This window comes from Lolium rigidum, chromosome 7 (genome assembly GCF_022539505.1).
Source record: "Lolium rigidum isolate FL_2022 chromosome 7, APGP_CSIRO_Lrig_0.1, whole genome shotgun sequence".
In the NCBI taxonomy this organism is placed as follows: domain Eukaryota; kingdom Viridiplantae; phylum Streptophyta; class Magnoliopsida; order Poales; family Poaceae; genus Lolium; species Lolium rigidum.
Genome location: NC_061514.1, coordinates 7801110 through 7820195, shown reverse-complemented (window position 1 = coordinate 7820195; position 19086 = coordinate 7801110). Strand labels below are relative to the sequence as shown.

Genomic DNA, 19086 nt, shown 5'->3' with positions numbered 1-19086 from the left:
CGCCAACGCACACGCTATAGAAGTTGCTACCGCCGTCTTCCTCGACTCCATCTTCAAGAGAGATCATCGCATTGACCATGCCAGGCCTGCCATCGATGCCGCCACGGCACCAGACGACTCCACCATCCTGCGCGTGTCCATCACACTGCATCCATCCCGAGACACCACTGCACCATGCCGCGGCGACCCGATGACGTCGACACAACAAAAGCGCACCGCTCCACCTCAGCACCACCGCCATCCGTTGTCTGCTCCAAAAATGATACCACCAACAGGGAGAACGGCGTTGCGCGCCGCCATCATCCGATCCGAGAGACCCGGGTCTAGGGTTTCCCCTGGAGCAGCCCAGGCGAAGAACGCAGGCTGCAGAGACAATGCCTTCAACAAGGTAACGACGAAACGCGCCGCCATCATCCGTCCGAGCTGGCTTTCACTGGTAGTTGCGCCTCTCCATCGGGGCTAGGCGATGGATCGCAAGATCCGCCAAAGCTAGCCACACAACTAGCCGATCTCCTCCGGCGAGAGAGAAGACCACCACCGCGGTGCCACGATCAGCGGCACCTGACGCCCGCCACCTGCCACCAGGTCGACGCCGTCACCGCCATCGCCATCCAGGGCCGCCGCCCTTGGTGCCGTGGTCACAGACCTTGAGGAGGAGCAGCACGAGATCCGCCCCCATCCCCACCCGAGGAGAGGACCGCACCGCCAGGATCCGGGGCCGCACCGCCGCCCCCATCACCGCCCGCCCCGGTGAGGCAGCGGCGAGGAACGGAGCAGAGGGCCACGCCGCCATGGCTCCAGGGTCGCGCCGCCGCCCCCATCACCGCCCGCCCGACGATGTTGTGGCGAAGACAGGATGAGAGACCGCGCCACCATCGACCGACAGGTACCGGGATCACCCCTCCCCCCCCGGCGTGGAGGCGTGCCTCCTACCGCCGCACCAGGGGACCACGCGCGGATCCCCGCCCCCCATCACCGGCCGCGCCAAGTTTCGCCGGCGGTAGCCTCAGGGGACGGCGAGGAGGAAGGAGGGGGTGGGAAAGGCGGCGTCGGGGAGGAATAGGGCTCCGCCCCGAGTCGGCCGCTGATGTGGCATCATCGATGACACAAGCTGGAACAAGATGGAAGATGATTTTGTTGTAGATAGCATTTAATGAAGATCATTTTTTTAGTATTTTGGTTTCTTTTGTAGCATCAAGATTACTTGTATATTTGAACCACTCCCCGTTAAAAGATGTTATTACAACCAAATATACTCATTTATATTGGATATAACATGGGACAAAGGGAATATGTATGTTCTATGGTTTGCTGGTTTTTTCATGCATATTTGTTGTTTTCCACTGAATTGCCCCCACTAGGGTCTGACATTGCCAAGCGAGAGAGCAGACCTTCAGAACAGTGTCTCTTGCAATTCTCTACGGGTGATAAGTTAAAACAGTGGCTCACGTAAAAAAGATAAATGTTGATGCTCCAAGACGACTACGTACATGATATTTTTTTTGTCTTTTTTGTACATACTACATAAAATATTGTTTTCCCACGAAAACTTGTGTATGAACATAGAATGTCACGGTGTACACCAAAAGTTATATTACAGAACTTTTTAACATTTTTAAAATTGTTTTTTAATTATTTTGTATAATAGATGCATATGCACCTATGAGCCAAAACGCCACCTCCTCTAAAACTCCCATTATATATACTAGCAATGATAGGCGCGGCGCGCCGCGCCTGTATGGTGGCTGACTGATTTAAAAATACGTGAAACAACATGAATACACTATTTAAATTGTAATGTGTATAATAAACTGGATGAACTAAAATAGCTAGGATGGTCCATATTAGTGCATCCCCATCCCTTGCCCGGAGGAAATAGCATGGTTTTCATGGGAACGTTGTCTGCACCGGCGTGCAATTATCAGAAGGAGAATACCGACACCAGGTATGCATATATATGCTTAAACGCCTAAATTATTTGACTGAATGAATTGTTAGGACTGATCTTTGTGAAAGACCTAGCCCTGACGCGGTGGTGGCACAACATGTATGTATATATATGCTTGAACACCTAATTTATTTGCCTGAATGAATTATTAGCATTCATCTTTGCCAAAGACCTAGCGCGGGAGCAGTGCGCCTAGGAGACAACATGAGCTGAACAATACTACCTCCGTCTCAAGGAATAAGGCGCACGCGTATTTCAAGATAAACTTTGACCATAAAAATTGAGCAACATAATCTTGATTATATTATATGTAATTAGTATCGTTGGATTCGTATTGAAAAGCACTTTCTAATGATGCTAATTTCGTACAAACAATCTTTATATATTTGAAGTAATTCTTGGTCAAACAAAAAATACGTAAAACGAGAACGCCTTATTCCTTGAATCGGAGGTAGTAGAAGATATTTCTATCTGAAATTACGACAGAAAAATTAGGGGAGCGTCGACGTGTGAATAGATTCAGAAGTGAACATACCATTATCCGTGGAATAGGAAACATCGTTGCTCATATTACTTTAGATTCCATTACATAGCTCATTAAGCGATGGACACTAACAGGATGCAGAACACTAACCACATAGGTGACGATAGACCAAAATACACATGCACAAAATTGAATTTAAAGAGCAATGTAGACCACCATGCCTAGGCACGTACTCTGATTATTCCTGCCCCTTGCACGGTGAACTCTCGCTGGCGTTGTCTTTGTCAGAGAAGAGAATGATGATATCGTCGGCTGTACCTGCAGGGCCGACAGATAGTTTGGCTAAATGGTCTTCTATATCCAGGGATCACTTGTCAAGGGCCCTGGTCCCCGACGTTGGTGTCAGCCGGATTGAACCAACCAAGCTGCTCCTGCTTGGGTGGCATAGATGGCGGCACACATAATCGCATTTTACAAAATCTTCAATGGCACGCCTTTTTTATGCCGCACCTCCATAATCTCATTCCCTGACTCAACTGAATCCTGGAAACAGTTTTAGAAACGAAGTTGGTCAAGTTGTCAGTCCCAATACTAAGCTGCTTGCAGGCTAAAAATAGCTAAAATAAATCAGGTATTGTATATTGTGAAACAACATAATTCAACTATGAAGTGGAGATGGGATAAAATAACATAAGATTTGACGCGCTAAAAACGTATGATGGTCATGTTCTAGCTAATTTTAGATGGGATGGACTTGGAAAATACCATTCCATTATTGTCTAAAAATACATAGAACTGCAGTAAGTTACTTACTCTCACTTTGCCCTTGTAAGTGTCCTAGAATCTGGCGGATGAATGCAGTGCATAAAAACTTTTATATTCTACAGCACTTGAATAGATCCCTCACTTATGTTATACCCAATATTCAAGTCTTTAACCATAACTTAGGTGGTTTCTCTGCAATGTCTCGATGCAGCTTGATACCTGACATCAACACTGTCCTAATTAATATACAAGGAGTACATATAATGACATCTTACAAAACCCAACAACAAACCTTTCTGAAACAAGATGCATAGACTATCATTCACTCCAGGTGGGCTAAGCAACTACCAAAAAAAGGTTTAATTTGTGTTTATGCATAATTCTATAAGATTACACTATTAATAGATCACTGGAACCACACAATCAATTATTCGCTTCTCTCTAACACATTGCACTTTAAAAAATATATTATCTCATTCACATACCGGAGTACTTCAAGAGATTCTACATGTCAGTGAAATTGTTTACATGTATTTATGTTTCAAAACACATTCTTCTTTTTACATATGATATATATGATTCTTCTAGAACAAATAGTACTTAACAAACTCAGTATTGTGAAATATTGAGCACATGATAGCTTATAATTCTGTAAGTTTGAAAGATACAGTCGAGGGCAAAAGAAAATATGATATATATGATTCTGATGAGAATTAGTTCAAGGTATATATGATTCTCCACAAGCAACAGCACACAAGTGAAATTTTAAACTAATCATGAATTATATAATTTGCACCGCTGTCTAATTTTATCAGCATTTGCATTTATTGCAAAATCCCCTTCTTTGGGAAAACTATCATTAACCTCTAAACATGATGAATTACCAGTGCCAAGAAAATATGGCAAAAGGGGGGATATACCTTGAAATAATTCTCATCAGATTTCTATCATTTTCATGATTTTCCAGGGTCTCATTTTACTGTCAAGGTAGTAGAACTTCAATAGCAGCCAGTCTAGTGACAAAGGTGAATTCCAAATATGAAAGGTGAAAGAGCTAAGTCATGCATCTTGTGGTGATCTGTCATTGTTATCCACTTCTTTTCCAACGAGGATCAGAAAAGTAGCTTGCATGCCTGCGAGGCTCAGGTGACATGTGTTTGGATCTTCCTTTCTTTGCTTGCCTATTCTCAATGTAATGTGGATTTGTAGGCTTTTGGAGAAATTGTGGATGGGTTGGTCACTTGGACCTCCGCACCCTCTCATATATATAGCTCAACTTAGGCTTACATGTTAACTCATACACTAGAATAGTCTAGACACTACTACTATACTAACACTCCCTAGAATACTCTAGACTTTGCTAATAAACTAACTTAGATTCTAGCACACTACTGGAATATTCTAGACTTTCCTAGGAGACTACTAATCCCCAATTCCCCTAGAGCATTCTAGACTCTACTAGAGTACTATTACACTAATCTTAGATTCCAACACCCCCCCTCAAGATGGGCGATGGATATCTATCATTCCCATCTTGTTACATGCCAACAAACATTCCTTACTACCTAATCCTTTGGTTAGAAAATCTGCTATTTGTTCTCTAGAGGTTACATGGCTTAACTTCAAGGTTCCTTCGTCAAGCCGTTCTTTAATGAAGAATCGATCTATTTCCACATGCTTTGTTCGGTCATGCTGAACGGGATTGTTAGCAATGTTTATTGCTGACTTGTTGTCGCACCAAAGATTCAATGGTCCTCTCCGCAGTAGCTTCAATTCTGATAGGAGGCCTTTCATCCATAACATCTCACACAAACACACCGTCATTGCTCTATACTGTGCTTCTGCAGTTGATCTTGAGACCACATGCTGCTTCTTGCTCCTCCAAGATACCAAGTTTCCTCCTACGAAGACACAAAAGCCTGATGTTGACCTTCTGTCATCAAGGCAACTTGCCCAATCAGCGTCACAATATCCCTCCACACTCAAGTGCCCATTGGCCTTGAACCATAGACCTTTTCCGGGACTTCCTTTCAGATAGCGTAAAATTCTATAAGCTGCCTCTAGATGTCCACTTCTTGGGTCATGCATGTAGCGGCTCACCACACTCACGGCATAAGATATATCATGTCTCGTATGGCATAAATAGATAAGTCGACCAACAAGCCGTCGGTAGCGCTCTCTATTAACTGGATCTCCTGACTGAGCACATAGCCGGTGATTTTGCTCAATAGGAGTTGAAGCGAGCCGACACCCAAGCATACCGAGTCTCATTGAGTAGATCCAACACATATTTCCGTTGAGAGATAACTATTCCTTTAGGAGATCTCGCAATCTCAATACCCAAGAAATACTTGAGTTGTCCTAGATCCTTAACATCAAATTCTCTCGCTCAATCTCATCTTCAGCCGGCTTATTTCATCATTATCGTCTCCAGTGATAACAATGTCATCCACATAAACTGCAAGGATGGTAATACGACGCCCTGAATGCCTATAGAACACGGTATGATCCCTATTACATTGCTTGTAACCCATATTGCGCATGGCTCTCCGGAACCTATCAAACCATGCCCTTGGTGACTGCTTGAGACCATATAAAGACTTCTTCAATCTGCACACCTTCCCCTGGGTGTTGGAGTTACTAAAGTCAGGTGGAATGTCCATATAAACTTCTTCCCGGAGATCTCCATGCAAGAAAGCATTCTTTACATCCAGCTGATGCAAGGGCCAACCAAAGTTAGCAGCACAAGAAATAAGAGTTCTTATAGTACTCATCTTTGCAACAGGCGCAAAGGTCTCGTCATAGTCAATCCCATATGTTTGATCGTAACCCCTTGCCACCAACCTTGCCTTGTATCGTTCTATTTTCCCTTCGGGGATTGCTTCACGGAATACACCCATTTGCAAGTAATCGGACGTTTTCCGAGCTGGAAGAGTAACAAGATCCCATGTATTGTTCTTCTCAAGAGCTTTCATTTCCTCCAACATGGCCTCGTACCACTTTGGGTCTTGTTTTGCTTCTTTCCAATCTCTTGGGATCACCACAGATTGCAATGATGCGATGAAGGCCCCGTAGTTCGTAGATAGAGATGCATATGATACATAATTAGCAATGTCATGCTCCTCCCGGTACCAATTTGGAGGTTTTCTAGCTGCAGCTCGGGTTCCTTTTCTTAAGGCAATGGGCAAGTCCATTGAATCCCTCGTAATAGATGGACCTGCGTCATCGGACAATTCATCGGTTTCAACACTCGTTGGAGCATGTTGCTCCCCCTGCACTCGTGTGTCACTTGTCGTGGGAACCTGTTGTTGCACATGTTGCTCCCCGCACTGTGTGTCACTTGTCATGGGAACTCGTCGTTGCTTGCTGCTCATGCTGCGATTTTCTCCGTGTATACACTTTCAAGTTCTCTTCCTCGTTTGGCTTTCTCCATCTCTCTTCACTTGTAGCTTGTCTCCTTGTAGACACCCTTAGATTTTCTTCCTCATTTGGCTTTGTCCATCTCTCTTCACTCGTAGGAGATGGAATTGAACCAACAACAACTCTGGATGGTTCATGTTCCTTTGTCCTCAAAAGTTCACTCTCCCCCTCTTGACTAGCTTCGATTGTGCTAGGAGAGTCAAAGTCAAACAACGAGCTGAGGTCCGTCTTCTCTCCATAGAACGGCTCAGACTCTCTAAATGTCATATCCATGCTAACAAATGTTCTCCGCTCACTAGGGCTCCAACACTTGTAGCCCTTTTGTCCAGATGGGTATCCAATGAAGATGCACTTCACAACACGAGGATCCAATTTTCCCACCGAAGGTCTATGGTCTCTAACAAAGCAAGTACACCCAAACACCTTTGGCGGAACGATGAACTCATTTTGGCCATAGATCATTTCATATGGAGTCTTCATCCCAAGCACTCTTGAGGGAATCCGGTTGATGAGATAAGTAGCGAGTCATAACCGCTTCACTCCACAAGAATTTGGGCACATTCATGGTAAACATAAGTGATCGAGCCACCTCCAGCAGATGACGATTCTTCCTTTCAGCTACTCCATTCCGTGGAGAAGTATCGGGACATGAAGTTTGATGAAGTATTCCTTTTTGGGAAAGAAAATTGCCAAATTCATTGTTCACATACTCCGTCCCATTATCTGTCCTGATAATTTGAATACTAGCGTTGAAGCGATTTTGGACATATGCATAGAAGTCCTTGAAGCATGTAAGCACCTCACTTTTATGTTTCAGAAGATATATCCAAGTCATTCGGGAGTAGCAATCAATGAAGGTGACAAAATACTTCATCCCGCTAACAGAGACCACCGGGGAAGTCCATACATCAGAGTGAATCGAGTACAAAGGGCAACGTGCTCCGCAGATCCACGACTCACATATGATGTCCTGGTGTGTTTTCCAAACTCACATGCATCACACACAAGTTTTTCTTTGTCCACCTTCTTCATTTCTTCGGGGAATATCTTACTCATAGTATCAAAGGACATATGGCCCAATCGACAATGTTGGAGTATCAACCTTGCCTCATCATCATTGGTAACAACTGTGAGAGCAGTGCACAACGCTTCATCGGTTTCCCTTCTATCCAAGTACCACAATCCCTTATGTCTCACACCTATCCCAAGCCTCCTTCTAGTCTTCCTCTCTTCAATTATACAATTATATCGATCGGCAATTATTCGACAATCAATATCATCAACCAAAGAGCTCATAGACACCAAACTCACCGGAAACGATGGAGCATATAATACCGAAGACAATGTAATGGACGGAGTGCATTTCACTCGTGCCGACCCCTTTCACGAGTTGATAAGTTCCATCGGCTGTTTGGATTGTCTCTTTATGCATGGGTGGATGTGGAGTATATGATGCAAACTCACTCCACTTACCCGTGACATGTGCTGATGCTCCCGAATCCGGAATCCAATTTGAACAAGTTCCATTTAATGCGGGAGCCCGACTTGAGATTGCTTCTTCCGTTTGTGCAAGATTCACACAATTTCCTAGGACAGTTGTTTTTCCACTTTGTTTTGGAATTTCTGCACTCTCCCTTGATTGTCTCAACTTCTCAATCTCCTTGAGCAATTGAGTCATTTTCTCAAGTAGCTTCTCAATTGTTTGATTCTCCCCCATTGATCAATATTGCTGAAAATCACCAACAAACCAGCTTATGTGCTTCTTCTCTTCTCTGCTATATTTGACCTACTCTTGCAGTTCTCTCGACTCCTCTGGATATTTCTTCTGTCTGCACACGCAGCTTAGGTCTCTCCTCTGTCCTCTACTCGCACACGCAGAAATCAGCACCTTTGCTTCTCCCTCTTCACTGCAAGCCACATGCACCTGCACCTCACCCAGCTGCTCCCTTCACCACCACACCGAACTTTGCAAGATTCACCACCACTCCGAACGCTGCAGACGGTTGGCTCCGCACCTCTGCAGCAGCTCACATCAACACTTCTACCTGGGCAGCACTCCACTCCTCTGCCCGTCCGTTGTATTCCCCTGGATTTTGCGGAACTCCACCTCACTCCACCGAATCACCACAGGCAGCCCGTAGCACACACCATCACTGCCTCTAGCTCTGATACCATGTAGGCTTTTGGGGAAATTGTGGATGGGTTGGTCACTTGGACCTCCGCACCCTCTCATATATATAGCTCAACTTAGGCTTACATGTTAACTCATACACTAGAATAGTCTAGACACTACTACTATACTAACACTCCCTAGAATACTCTAGACTTTGCTAATAAACTAACTTAGATTCTAGCACACTACTGGAATATTCTAGACTTTCCTAGGAGACTACTAATCCCCAATTCCCCTAGAGCATTCTAGACTCTACTAGAGTACTATTACACTAATCTTAGATTCCAACAGGATTCCACTCCCAGGAGCTCGCATTAAAGAACCAAAGGGAGCTTACCTTTCTTTACGAACTGCCGCCTTTCAAATAGGAACCTGCAAGACATCCCCCCGAAAGGATAGCAGAAAAAGCAAATAAGAAATTGTTTCGAGCAGAAGGATAATTATAACCAAAGCCCTGCTGCGAGTTGGTAAATGAAGTGCACCATGTATCGAACTATTCAACTTGGACAGCAAAAAAATTCTGCCCAATTGAAGGATAATTTAAGCAAAAGCATGATCCAATGTTTATTTTTTCTACCAGGGACAACAAGAACAATATGTCTAATTATAGGATAACTTAACCTGAAACATGACCTGATGTTAATGTTCCGAAACATGCAGCATGTAACAGGCTACTCAACTTGGACAGTAAAAACAATATGTCTAACTATAGGATATCATAGGCTAAAGTATGATTTAGCGTAAACATGGTCTGGTGTTTATTTTCCTAACCTAGAAAGTAAGTACAATATGTGCAATTAACCCAAAGCATGGTTTTCATGTTTATTTTTAAATATTCAACCTGGACAGTAAAACAATATGTCTAATTATAGGATGACCTAGCCTAAACTATTACTTAGCTTAGAACATAATCTGATTGTTATTTTTCTAATATAGAGAGTAAGAACAATATGTCTAATTAAACAAAAGCACGGTGTGCTATTTATTGGTAAGTTCACAGGAAATACTCGCTGCTTTATGAAGTCCACTGAAAACAGTAACAAAGAAGTGTACAGACTAAAAGATGTGTCATGGTTTAGAAATGGCATACAATAAAATTTATAAGACAAAGCACATAATACAAAGCCTTGTTGACAAAAATGTGCAACGTTGGAGATGTAAGCTGCCCAAATTCCTCTATATTAAATAAACACTGGATAAAGAATGAGGAAATGTTTTAATTGTCTGAATGCAAAGCACAGATATACCTGAAGCTATGTCTAAGTTACTGAATGTACCTGCAAGGCTGCAACCATGATATGATCTGATGTGCATACTCTTACAGATAGTCCATTACCTCCTGGTATACAATATTTATAGTTTTAGTAGCCACCACATCATTTTTGGCTATCACAAGTATTTTTAATCCTTTTATTGATGTGATGAAATGCCGGCTTAGAATTGTCAGTGAGAAAATACAGGTTTTGGTAAATAAATGGCTACCTTATCCAATATATGATCGTATTTTCATTGCCGAGACGAATTTCGCACCTCCAGGCATCCATATCATTTGAAGGCTGAGAAAATTTAAATAATCAGTTAAACAATGAGGAGGCATGTTTGGGAGTTCTCCATGGCTCATGCTTTTAAAATTCGTTTGAAGTACCAAATATTCAGTAGATGGCACTTCATTTACAAACGAATACACATATGTGAGAGTATGTATATAAGGAACGTTTAGTGAAAGCTAGATATGCAATGATGAATGAAAACAAATATCAAACACTTGTCATACAGATCTGGGCGCAGCCGCGCAGGGATTTGCAATAGTTAAACGTGACAAAGAAGCAGCAAGAATGGACAGACAGCTGATATATAATTAGAGTGTGCGTGACACCAACATTCAACATGACTAATGGCTTCTTCTACTTTATTTTCCATGTTAATTATGGCATGTATTTACAGGTAGATAGCTCTCTCAAAAAAAATTGAGAATGGAAAATCTGCTGCAAAATTGAACATGGCACCGGTTGATTCTACATGGCTCGCAACTACTCAGTTTACAGATCAAGAAAAAGTCAATATGAAAAGCAAAAACAACAGAGCAGAGCAAATCTAGCCTTAGTTTCATAAACCATATAAGATTGAACTCACAAGGTTCTAGTATAAACCTAAATGTATTTCATTAGTCGTGTTAAAGTACAGGCTAAAATCTAGTGAATAACTATTTTACTTATGTTTTGTAGCGTGCATAAATTAAAGAGAATTATGCTATTACCCTTTATCGGTATTAGTTTGCACCATATGCCAGAATTAGCGAAAACGCCGACTTGGTTGTAGTCGATGGCGTCCGCTGCTCCATGATTCTTTTCGAGTCGGAAACTCATGACGTCGCCCATCCAGAATGTGCTCCACCTCAACTCACTGCTGCTCATCCTCACCCCGTCGTCCATCTTCTCGTACCGCATCCTGAACCTAACCTGTGCTCCAATATTGATCTGTCAAGTTGAAAAATGTTAGAATCTGGATCATCTACGTGTCTCCGCGCAAGCACCACACATCTTGGTGCTGAGCCATGAACTCGTGCAGTCGTGCTTGGAGGGGAACCGGCAGCGGCCGGAGTACTCACCGACATGCTGCGGTGGAGACGGAGCATCGGTGAGTAGCAGCAACAGCACGTCGTCCCTGCAGCATGGTCGTTGCCATCCGGGGAAAGCAGCGAGGAGGCATCCTCCTTGTGTCCGCGGCGGCGTGTCTGGAGGTGCAGCAGCCGCGCGGACGTGCCGGAAGGCCGAGTGTCGCATGACCTTGCCGCCGGCGAGCGGGAGCGGACGAAGGGTGGCGAGGGAGAGGCAGTGGACAGGGGGATGTGCGTGACCTGCGGCTGGTATCATGGGCGGGCACATGTGTATTCATGGGTATGCAGGTGAATACCCAAAATTTTGACAAAATTTTCAAATTATGTGAAATATCCATCAGCGCTAATTTACTTTGTGTAGAAATCTGTGCTTCTCTGGACACAAAGATGTGGAGGCTTGGCTGGTTAGAGCAGTTGCATGCTCCCTTGATGGTCATGAGATCGAATGCTACTTGCCACTGTTTTGTAGTACATTTTCTTTTATTTTTGAATACCCATTGTTAAAAGTCTGTGCCCGCCCATGGCTGGTATGCGCCGTCCTTGAGGGGTGGCGGGTACAGAGGAGCTCGTGCAGGAGTTGGAGAATGGTGGAGGAGTGGGGGATCGGGGAGGAGGAGCTCCGGCGGCGGAGGCTGGTGGAGGTGTGGTGGGGGATCGGCAAGGACCTTGGAGTGGTGAGGAAGACGATGAATAGAGAGAAGAGAGGAAATCAGAAAGGGATTTATCCAGAGAGAGGACAATAAATGGTCAAAGCAGTGCATCTTTCATGGCCCACCACTATGTCAGGGACAGACCAACGCAGCTATGGCCACACCCAACAATACCCAGAGCATCCACCATTAGAGAACCAATACATTTTCAAACAAAATCTGAACCTGCCTAAAATTCTTAGGGAGCACCGAAACTATACACGGAAAGAAACACACAGCAATCAACCACCATGAAACACACGCGTCATATCAGCCTTAATCTAAAAATAAGTCCAAAATTAGGAGAAAAATCAAAGCTGTTAAGTTTTAGTATAGTAGATATGCTCTTTAAACCACATAGACCATAAGTATGGGGGCTTAATTTTACATAGTACTGGCAGTAGTAATGACTTTATTCCAGCAGTGTGTACATCATAGTTACATGTGCTAGCTTGATGGCCTGATTCATGGCTGCGACATCCCAGGTCGGGGAAGACAACAGTTAAGCACATCTTTAATGATCATGGCTTCTTGGGCGGCGGAGTGAGTGCCGTCTTTAGTTTCTGCACCGTCGGCACGTCGGTCTTGAACGACTTGGCAAGCACGGTGTCATCGACGCCGGTGCCGAAGACGGTGACCGGCACGGACACAATGCCTGGGGCGGCACTGCCAAAGGCCGAGAGCGCCACAGCTGGGCCGGCCCCCTTGTTGTTCTGGTAGTGCACCAGCCCCTTCGGGAACACGAACATGTCTCCGATGGTTAGATCTTGCGTGTAAAGCTTGCCAGCCGTGTCAATGAAGCCCACGGAGAGCGCGCCGTCAACGACGAGCAGAAGCTCGGCGGCGCGCGGGTGGGTGTGCGGCGGGTTCACGGTGCCCGGCGGGAACACGAGCCTAGCGTAGGACACGCTCTGCCCATTCAGGGCCGGGAACTCCACCATGCTGGCCTTGGTCGCGGCGAAGGCGGCCACCGGCATCGTGTAACCGCGAAAGCTGGTGAAGGTGAAGTAGTCGCCCGTGATGTTGGCGGGCTCGCCGAGCATGGTCGGGGCGACGAAGTCGGTGAGGATGTCCGGGTCGCCCGCTACAGCAGCCATTGGCGCCGAGGCCAGTGCAAGCGCCATGAGTACCAAGGAGCAGTAGCAGCTGACTGACGCCATTAGCACAAATGGTCTTCTTATGCTGATGCAAGCTAGCTCGTGGTTGTGGCGATGGAGAAGCTTGATGATTCATCAGTAAGGCGGCACACTTTATAAGCAGTATAAACACCAAAGAGATGATGTCTTGTTTGACTTGTTCCTCAGTCTCTTGTTCGACAGCACAAGAGGTTGCATAGAGAATAACGACCAATTTGCTGGCAAAGATACTTGCAAATAAAATAATAGCAGGCCAATTTACCCGAGTTGCTAACTTGGGAAATCTTTCTGCTTAAGTACTTGCTGATGTACAATTCTGTATGTTTGTTTTGTCAGAAAAAAGTTGTATCATGCCGTAATTTGATCTGAGAAGAAAAAACATGTCTGCAATATATCCGAAGCACACCGTTATATCAACAAGATTTAAATTGTTGGCTGGCTGAAACTTGACTTGCTAAAAATGACTCAGAGATCTGAATTGAACCCAATAGTAAAGTTTCATTTACTTCTGTGAACTCATAGAAATGATGATTCATCACGCTCAATCCTACATATATGACCATATCCTCCCAAAAACCAGGTATCAATAGCTTCTGAAACATGAGCATGGACATCAGAAAATACAAATACAATCTGACAATTTAAATATATCTCGCTGTTCTTGAAAACATCTTTAAAACCTGTAAACCAATTCAGAAGCATTCAGAATTACTGCCAAGACCCACAACACACACCCACCCACAATAAACTGAAATATAGCATCAACATCCAGTACTGGACTATTATAACTTCCACTGAACACATCATTGATCATGTCATCCTGACGCCTCACCTTTCCAACAGGCCAGGAAGATAAATACGCAGAGTGTACTAGGGCCATGAAGAAACTTACAAACAATGCCCAGGGTGTAACCATGCAGTTTTGAGGATGACCAACACGCACAGAAGAGTAATGGAACAAGAAAAACAATACTACCGGGGGATCCACCTTCGGAAGAGGAGATTGGAGGTGGAGGGCTGGAGGCAGCGCTAGTTTTTTTTAGACTTAAAGTTCAATTTACTGTAAATGAAAAGGACGAAGGCATGATAAATGAAAAGGATAATTCGTCAGTTTTTATATGACTATTATTCAGTTTCGTCAGTCCTAGAGATAGGTTTTAGACTTGTCGTCTTTCCGTTTGGTTTTGTAACAAACTGACGTGTTGGCAGCACGATTCCTCGGGGTGGCACGAGATCCATGCCCCATGGAGATCGACCACGTTCTCTACCATCGTCTCTCTCTGAATTTTTTCCCTTTGTTCTCTGTTCATGAGAGAACTGAGAGATTGAGGGCAACAGTAGATACATATACACTGATAAATATACACTGAACGTTAAGTAGGACCATGAGGAACTTGGTTAGGCAACAATGCCCAGGGTGTCGCCACGCATCTAGCAGCGTTAGGTTTTGAGTTCACTGAACGAACAATATGAGCATGAAACTGAAATAAAAATCATCCCAACATTGCATCAATATAATAGTAAGTCGAAGCAACTGCTTATGGCATAATGTTCTCCAGAGCAAACACAAGTTGATCTCAATCCACGGTAGAACTGCCTACTGAGACAGACAACGCAAAGAACCTAAATTAAAGACTGAAAACCTAAACGACAAAGAGCTGCATTATCAGAGCAAGCTTAGAGGCCACCGCGGAGGCGGAGGACAAGGTGGAGAGTGGACTCCTTCTGGATGTTGTAGTCGGCGAGGGTGCGGCCATCCTCAAGCTGCTTGCCGGCGAAGATGAGGCGCTGCTGGTCCGGCGGGATGCCCTCCTTGTCCTGGATCTTCGCCTTAACGTTGTCGATCGTGTCAGAGGACTCCACCTCCAGGGTGATGGTCTTGCCGGTCAGGGTCTTCACGAAGATCTGCATCTGAAAGAAGGAGATATGGTTTAGATCGCATCTTTACAGGTCAGAAATTTGAGGTAGAGATTTGGCGTCACAAACAAAATCAGTATGAAAAGCACAAGGGACCGATATGTTCTATAGTTTCCTAAAAGGCATATTAACAAGCAGGCTACTGCACTGCAATGAACAGCTGTAACAGAGATAAACACGCAGATCAATTCTTCGTGCAAGAGGCTATGGACATAGATAAATCGGTTGTGAGTTTCAATTTTAGTGCTGCACTACGTATAGATAATTGTGCAATCCTAATATAATTCTGGTACTCTATCTAGACAAAATGGAATCGATTAATTTCGATCAGAGGAAGTAACTAAGATTAGTAATGCACTAGGATCACAACAAAAATACAATTAGATCATCGTTATCTTTTCTTTCATGCATGTAAAACACTACACAAGATCGACCAAGATGAACACAGTCAAGTCGTCACTCAAAAACTTATGCGCAGGATTAAGAGCAGCCTACAACAATAAGACCCTAATTGACGCGATCAAGATGAATAAACTCCAGTACATGGGCACGGTTAAGGAGATAATGATAATCTAATCTAAAATCGCAAACAAACCGACGAGTATCGATCACGAAGAACTGCAATTGTTTACCTTGACTAAACGGTGATTGGATCTGGATTTCTCTTCGATCGATTGGGCTATCTGTTGGAGAAACCCTCGAGGGGAACTCTGCAATTTATAGATGCCGGGCACGTCGGTGCGAGGCGATTCCGGAACGGTTACCGCCACGTCGCACCGCCTCTCTCGACGTTGGGCCAGGCCCGTCAGAAGCCCGCGAGGTAGTTTGGGCTTACAGGCCCTGACAACGTCCGTAGCATAATTGGGCCCACCCGACGAGCCCAAGTCGGGCGGCTGGACACGAATCGATCGGACCGCTCGCCGTCGCCGCATTCCTTCCCCCGCCCGCCCGGCCGCGCCGCCCTCTCCCGGCCGTGCCCTCTCGCTGCCCTGCGCACCACCGCCTCCCCTCCCCTCCCCTCCGCACTCTCGCCGCCCAGCGCCGACGTCGCCCTCGGCCGCTCGCCAGCGCCCCGGGCGTCCTCGGAGCCGAGGCCTGCGGCGGGGGCCTGTCAGATCGACCGGCCGCGGCGCCGCCACCTGGCGGAAGGAGACCGTCACTCCGTCGATCGGTTGCGCCTCCCTCATCCTCTCCCTGCGACGCTCCCTCTGCATCGTCGCTCCCTCCCACCGACTGCAGCGCCGCAAGCGAGCGCAACGAGACCGGCGGCCTGCCGGCAAGGTAAAGTATCCCCCTTGCCTCATTTTCCTTTCCCATTTTCTGAAGAAGCAAGCGCAGGCAGTCCTCTTTGGGGCAAGTTTTAAGGCGAACCAAACTCAGATGAAATCTCGCGTCTCCTTTTACTAACACCACGGATGCTTCTTTCTCGCACTCATGTCAACAATGTGGACTTGCAGGCTTTGATCTGCGTGCTCGCAATGGCGTTTATGGGCCGGATAGCTGGCACTCAAGTTTGCTCGGAGCTGCGCGGCTCACTCGTGAATCTGAGGATGTACTCATCCAGGGTGGACTGGAAGCAGCTGAGGCCAGTGATTCTCAGGAGGATTAAGAACCGGTCCAAGGATTATCCCGTCAGGCGAATGATCCCGGTGGCCCAGGAGGTGGTACGGGCCAGGGAGATCCTCACTCAGGGCGTCTCGATCCTGCTCAGAGCTGTTCCTGTACATTCATGCAAGTAAGGCCAAGCAATGTGAAATTGTTCAGTTCTTGTCTTGATTGTAGTGAGACAATGAATTTAGTATTCTAGTTTGCTGCTGAAATATGCTTCTTTCGTAGTAGACCATCTTCCTTTAGGTATGCCAAAACGGCTGAAGAAATGGCCAAACAGTTAAATAAACATAGGTAGAAAATTGGTCATCATATGCTACTCGTGCTGCTGTGTTCCTAATACTGTTGCCATGTTTGCCTTTTTAATCCGAGCGAATTTCAGTTACTCAAACAGTCATCTTCAATGTGCATGTTTGATCTGATTACTTGATCGTTGTGAACATTTCTGCACTATTCAGTTGCCTTTCGTGATGTTGCTTTAACTAGTGCGTTATGTGTTTACTCCTCCTGAAGCTTTTCTGTCCCAAATGCCACTGCCATGTTTGCCTTTTAGTCCGAGGGAATTCTAGTTACTCAAACAGTCCTCTTCTATGTGCATATTTGATCTCATTAGTTGATTGGTGTGAACCTTCTGCACTATTCAGTTGCTTTCTGTGTTGTCGTTCTAATCAGTGCTTCCCGTGTTTATTCGTGATGAAGGTTTTGTCCTGAAATTCATGTTGGAGCAATGGCACATCAGATGAAAACATGCTACGGTTTCAAACGTATGATCAAGGATCAACCTCACAAATGGGGTCCAGGCGGCTTGAATAACATCCTTGTCCCTGTTGAGGCATTCCATCTTGAAAACATGTTCCAGGATGAGATAAAGCATGACCAGAGGTTTGACTACAATCGTGTCCCAGCTGTACTTGAGCTCTGCCATCAGGCAGGTGCAGAGATACCTGATGGAGTTCTGTATGGACGTGATCAGCTATTAACGGCAACTGAAGATAACAACCAAAATCCTGCTCCTTTGCTACCTGATGAACTTAGATTGATAGGTCAGAGAACACTGGAAGCATGGGAAAGGCTCAGATTAGGTGTAACAAAACTCCTATTGGTCTACCCTTCCAAAGTGTGCGAGAACTGCTCTGAAGTGCATGTTGGGCCATCAGGGCACAAGGCAAGGATGTGTGGAGTATTTAAGTTTGAGGGCTGGCGGGGAAAACACATATGGAAGAAGGCTGAAGTGGATGACCTAGTACCCCAAAAGATTGTGTGGCATCAGCGGCCTCATGACCCTCCAGTTCTGGTGAACAGTGGACGGGATTATTATGGTCACGCGCCTGCTGTTGTGGAGCTTTGTGTGCAAGTGGGTGCAAGAGCGTCACCGCGATACAATTGCATGATGAAAGAGCATGGCTTAGCAGCACCTATTCAAATGGACCAGACCACGTAAGAAGTTCATGGGTTGCTTAGTTAGATCTGCCATGATGACGATGTTAGAACTGTACATATCAGACAACAAGTGACCCTTTTGGATGTGGATCAAATCCAAGTTCACAAAGATTGTACTTTAGCGGAATTCATGTTGATCAATGAGGCAGATAGTAATCCACTTTGAAGATTATTTCTGTTATCGGAACAGGAGGTTAGAACATAAGCATAGTTCATTGTTACTATTTATCTTAGATTCCTCAGATGATATCAGGCAATTTCTTTCAGTGGGCAATTATCTGCACTGTAAATTAACCAGAGCAGATTATTTTGAGGCCCTTAGTTATGCCGGTTCATTTGGTGAAACAGAGGGATGGGCAGTTTTGTTATGAGCAAGCTATGCAAAGGGAGCATAATTTGTCATAAGTTTTGTAACATCAAGTGTCATCATAGTTTTTGTGGATACCCTTTTTCCAAGGGGATTACTGGATTGTTGTTCACATAACATAGATGTTATACCTCTATTATTTTGTAATAGCCTGATCGGCACTTTTGTTATAAGAAAGCTATGCAGGGGGAGTTCACTTAGTGCAAGTTTGTATTCCGTGTGAACAACAAAAATAATTTATATGCCATGACATTCTGTATTAAAATTTGCTGCCATCGCAAAGCACTATTTCTTGAGGTGTAGTTTGTACACACAGAGGTCAGGAGCAGCAGCGCTGAATAGCAGCTGCAGGAGTGGGAGCTGCTGCCAGCGGTCGCGAGGAGAATCACATCCATCCACCTCTGCGGATTCTTTGTCCCTGAAGATGCCGGCCAGCAACGCTTGACATGCCCCTCCGCCTCTACTTTGTTAGGCAGGTACATGCTTTCTCTCTTGCTCTCTGTCTCTCTTATTCTCTCTCTG

General features: G+C 45.0%; 3 protein-coding genes and 1 long non-coding RNA gene across 4 annotated transcripts; 1 reads left to right on the top strand and 3 right to left on the bottom strand.

Annotated features, from left to right (window-relative positions):
• Window positions 1–2464: 2464 nt before the first annotated feature.
• Window positions 2465–3385, bottom strand: LOC124674038. The gene is made up of 2 exons (XR_006992914.1): window positions 3246–3385; window positions 2465–2968 (listed from the first exon to the last, which is right to left on the bottom strand). It is a non-coding gene; the product is annotated as an uncharacterized LOC124674038 (long non-coding RNA).
• A 9232-nt stretch (window positions 3386–12617) lies between these two features.
• Window positions 12618–13256, bottom strand: LOC124670848 (putative germin-like protein 9-2). Its single transcript, XM_047207318.1, has one exon. The coding sequence runs from the start codon at window positions 13254–13256 to the stop codon at window positions 12618–12620; it is 639 nt and encodes a 212-aa protein (XP_047063274.1).
• Window positions 13257–14909: 1653 nt separating this feature from the next.
• LOC124674037 (ubiquitin) lies at window positions 14910–15143 on the bottom strand. The gene has a single exon (XM_047210074.1). It carries the CDS (start codon window positions 15141–15143, stop codon window positions 14910–14912), a length of 234 nt encoding a protein of 77 aa, XP_047066030.1.
• Window positions 15144–16627: 1484 nt separating this feature from the next.
• LOC124675444 (APO protein 4, mitochondrial-like) lies at window positions 16628–18764 on the top strand. The gene is made up of 2 exons (XM_047211520.1): window positions 16628–16884; window positions 17457–18764. Exons 1-2 carry the CDS (start codon window positions 16628–16630, stop codon window positions 18196–18198), a joined length of 999 nt encoding a protein of 332 aa, XP_047067476.1. The 3' UTR covers window positions 18199–18764.
• Window positions 18765–19086: the final 322 nt, after the last annotated feature.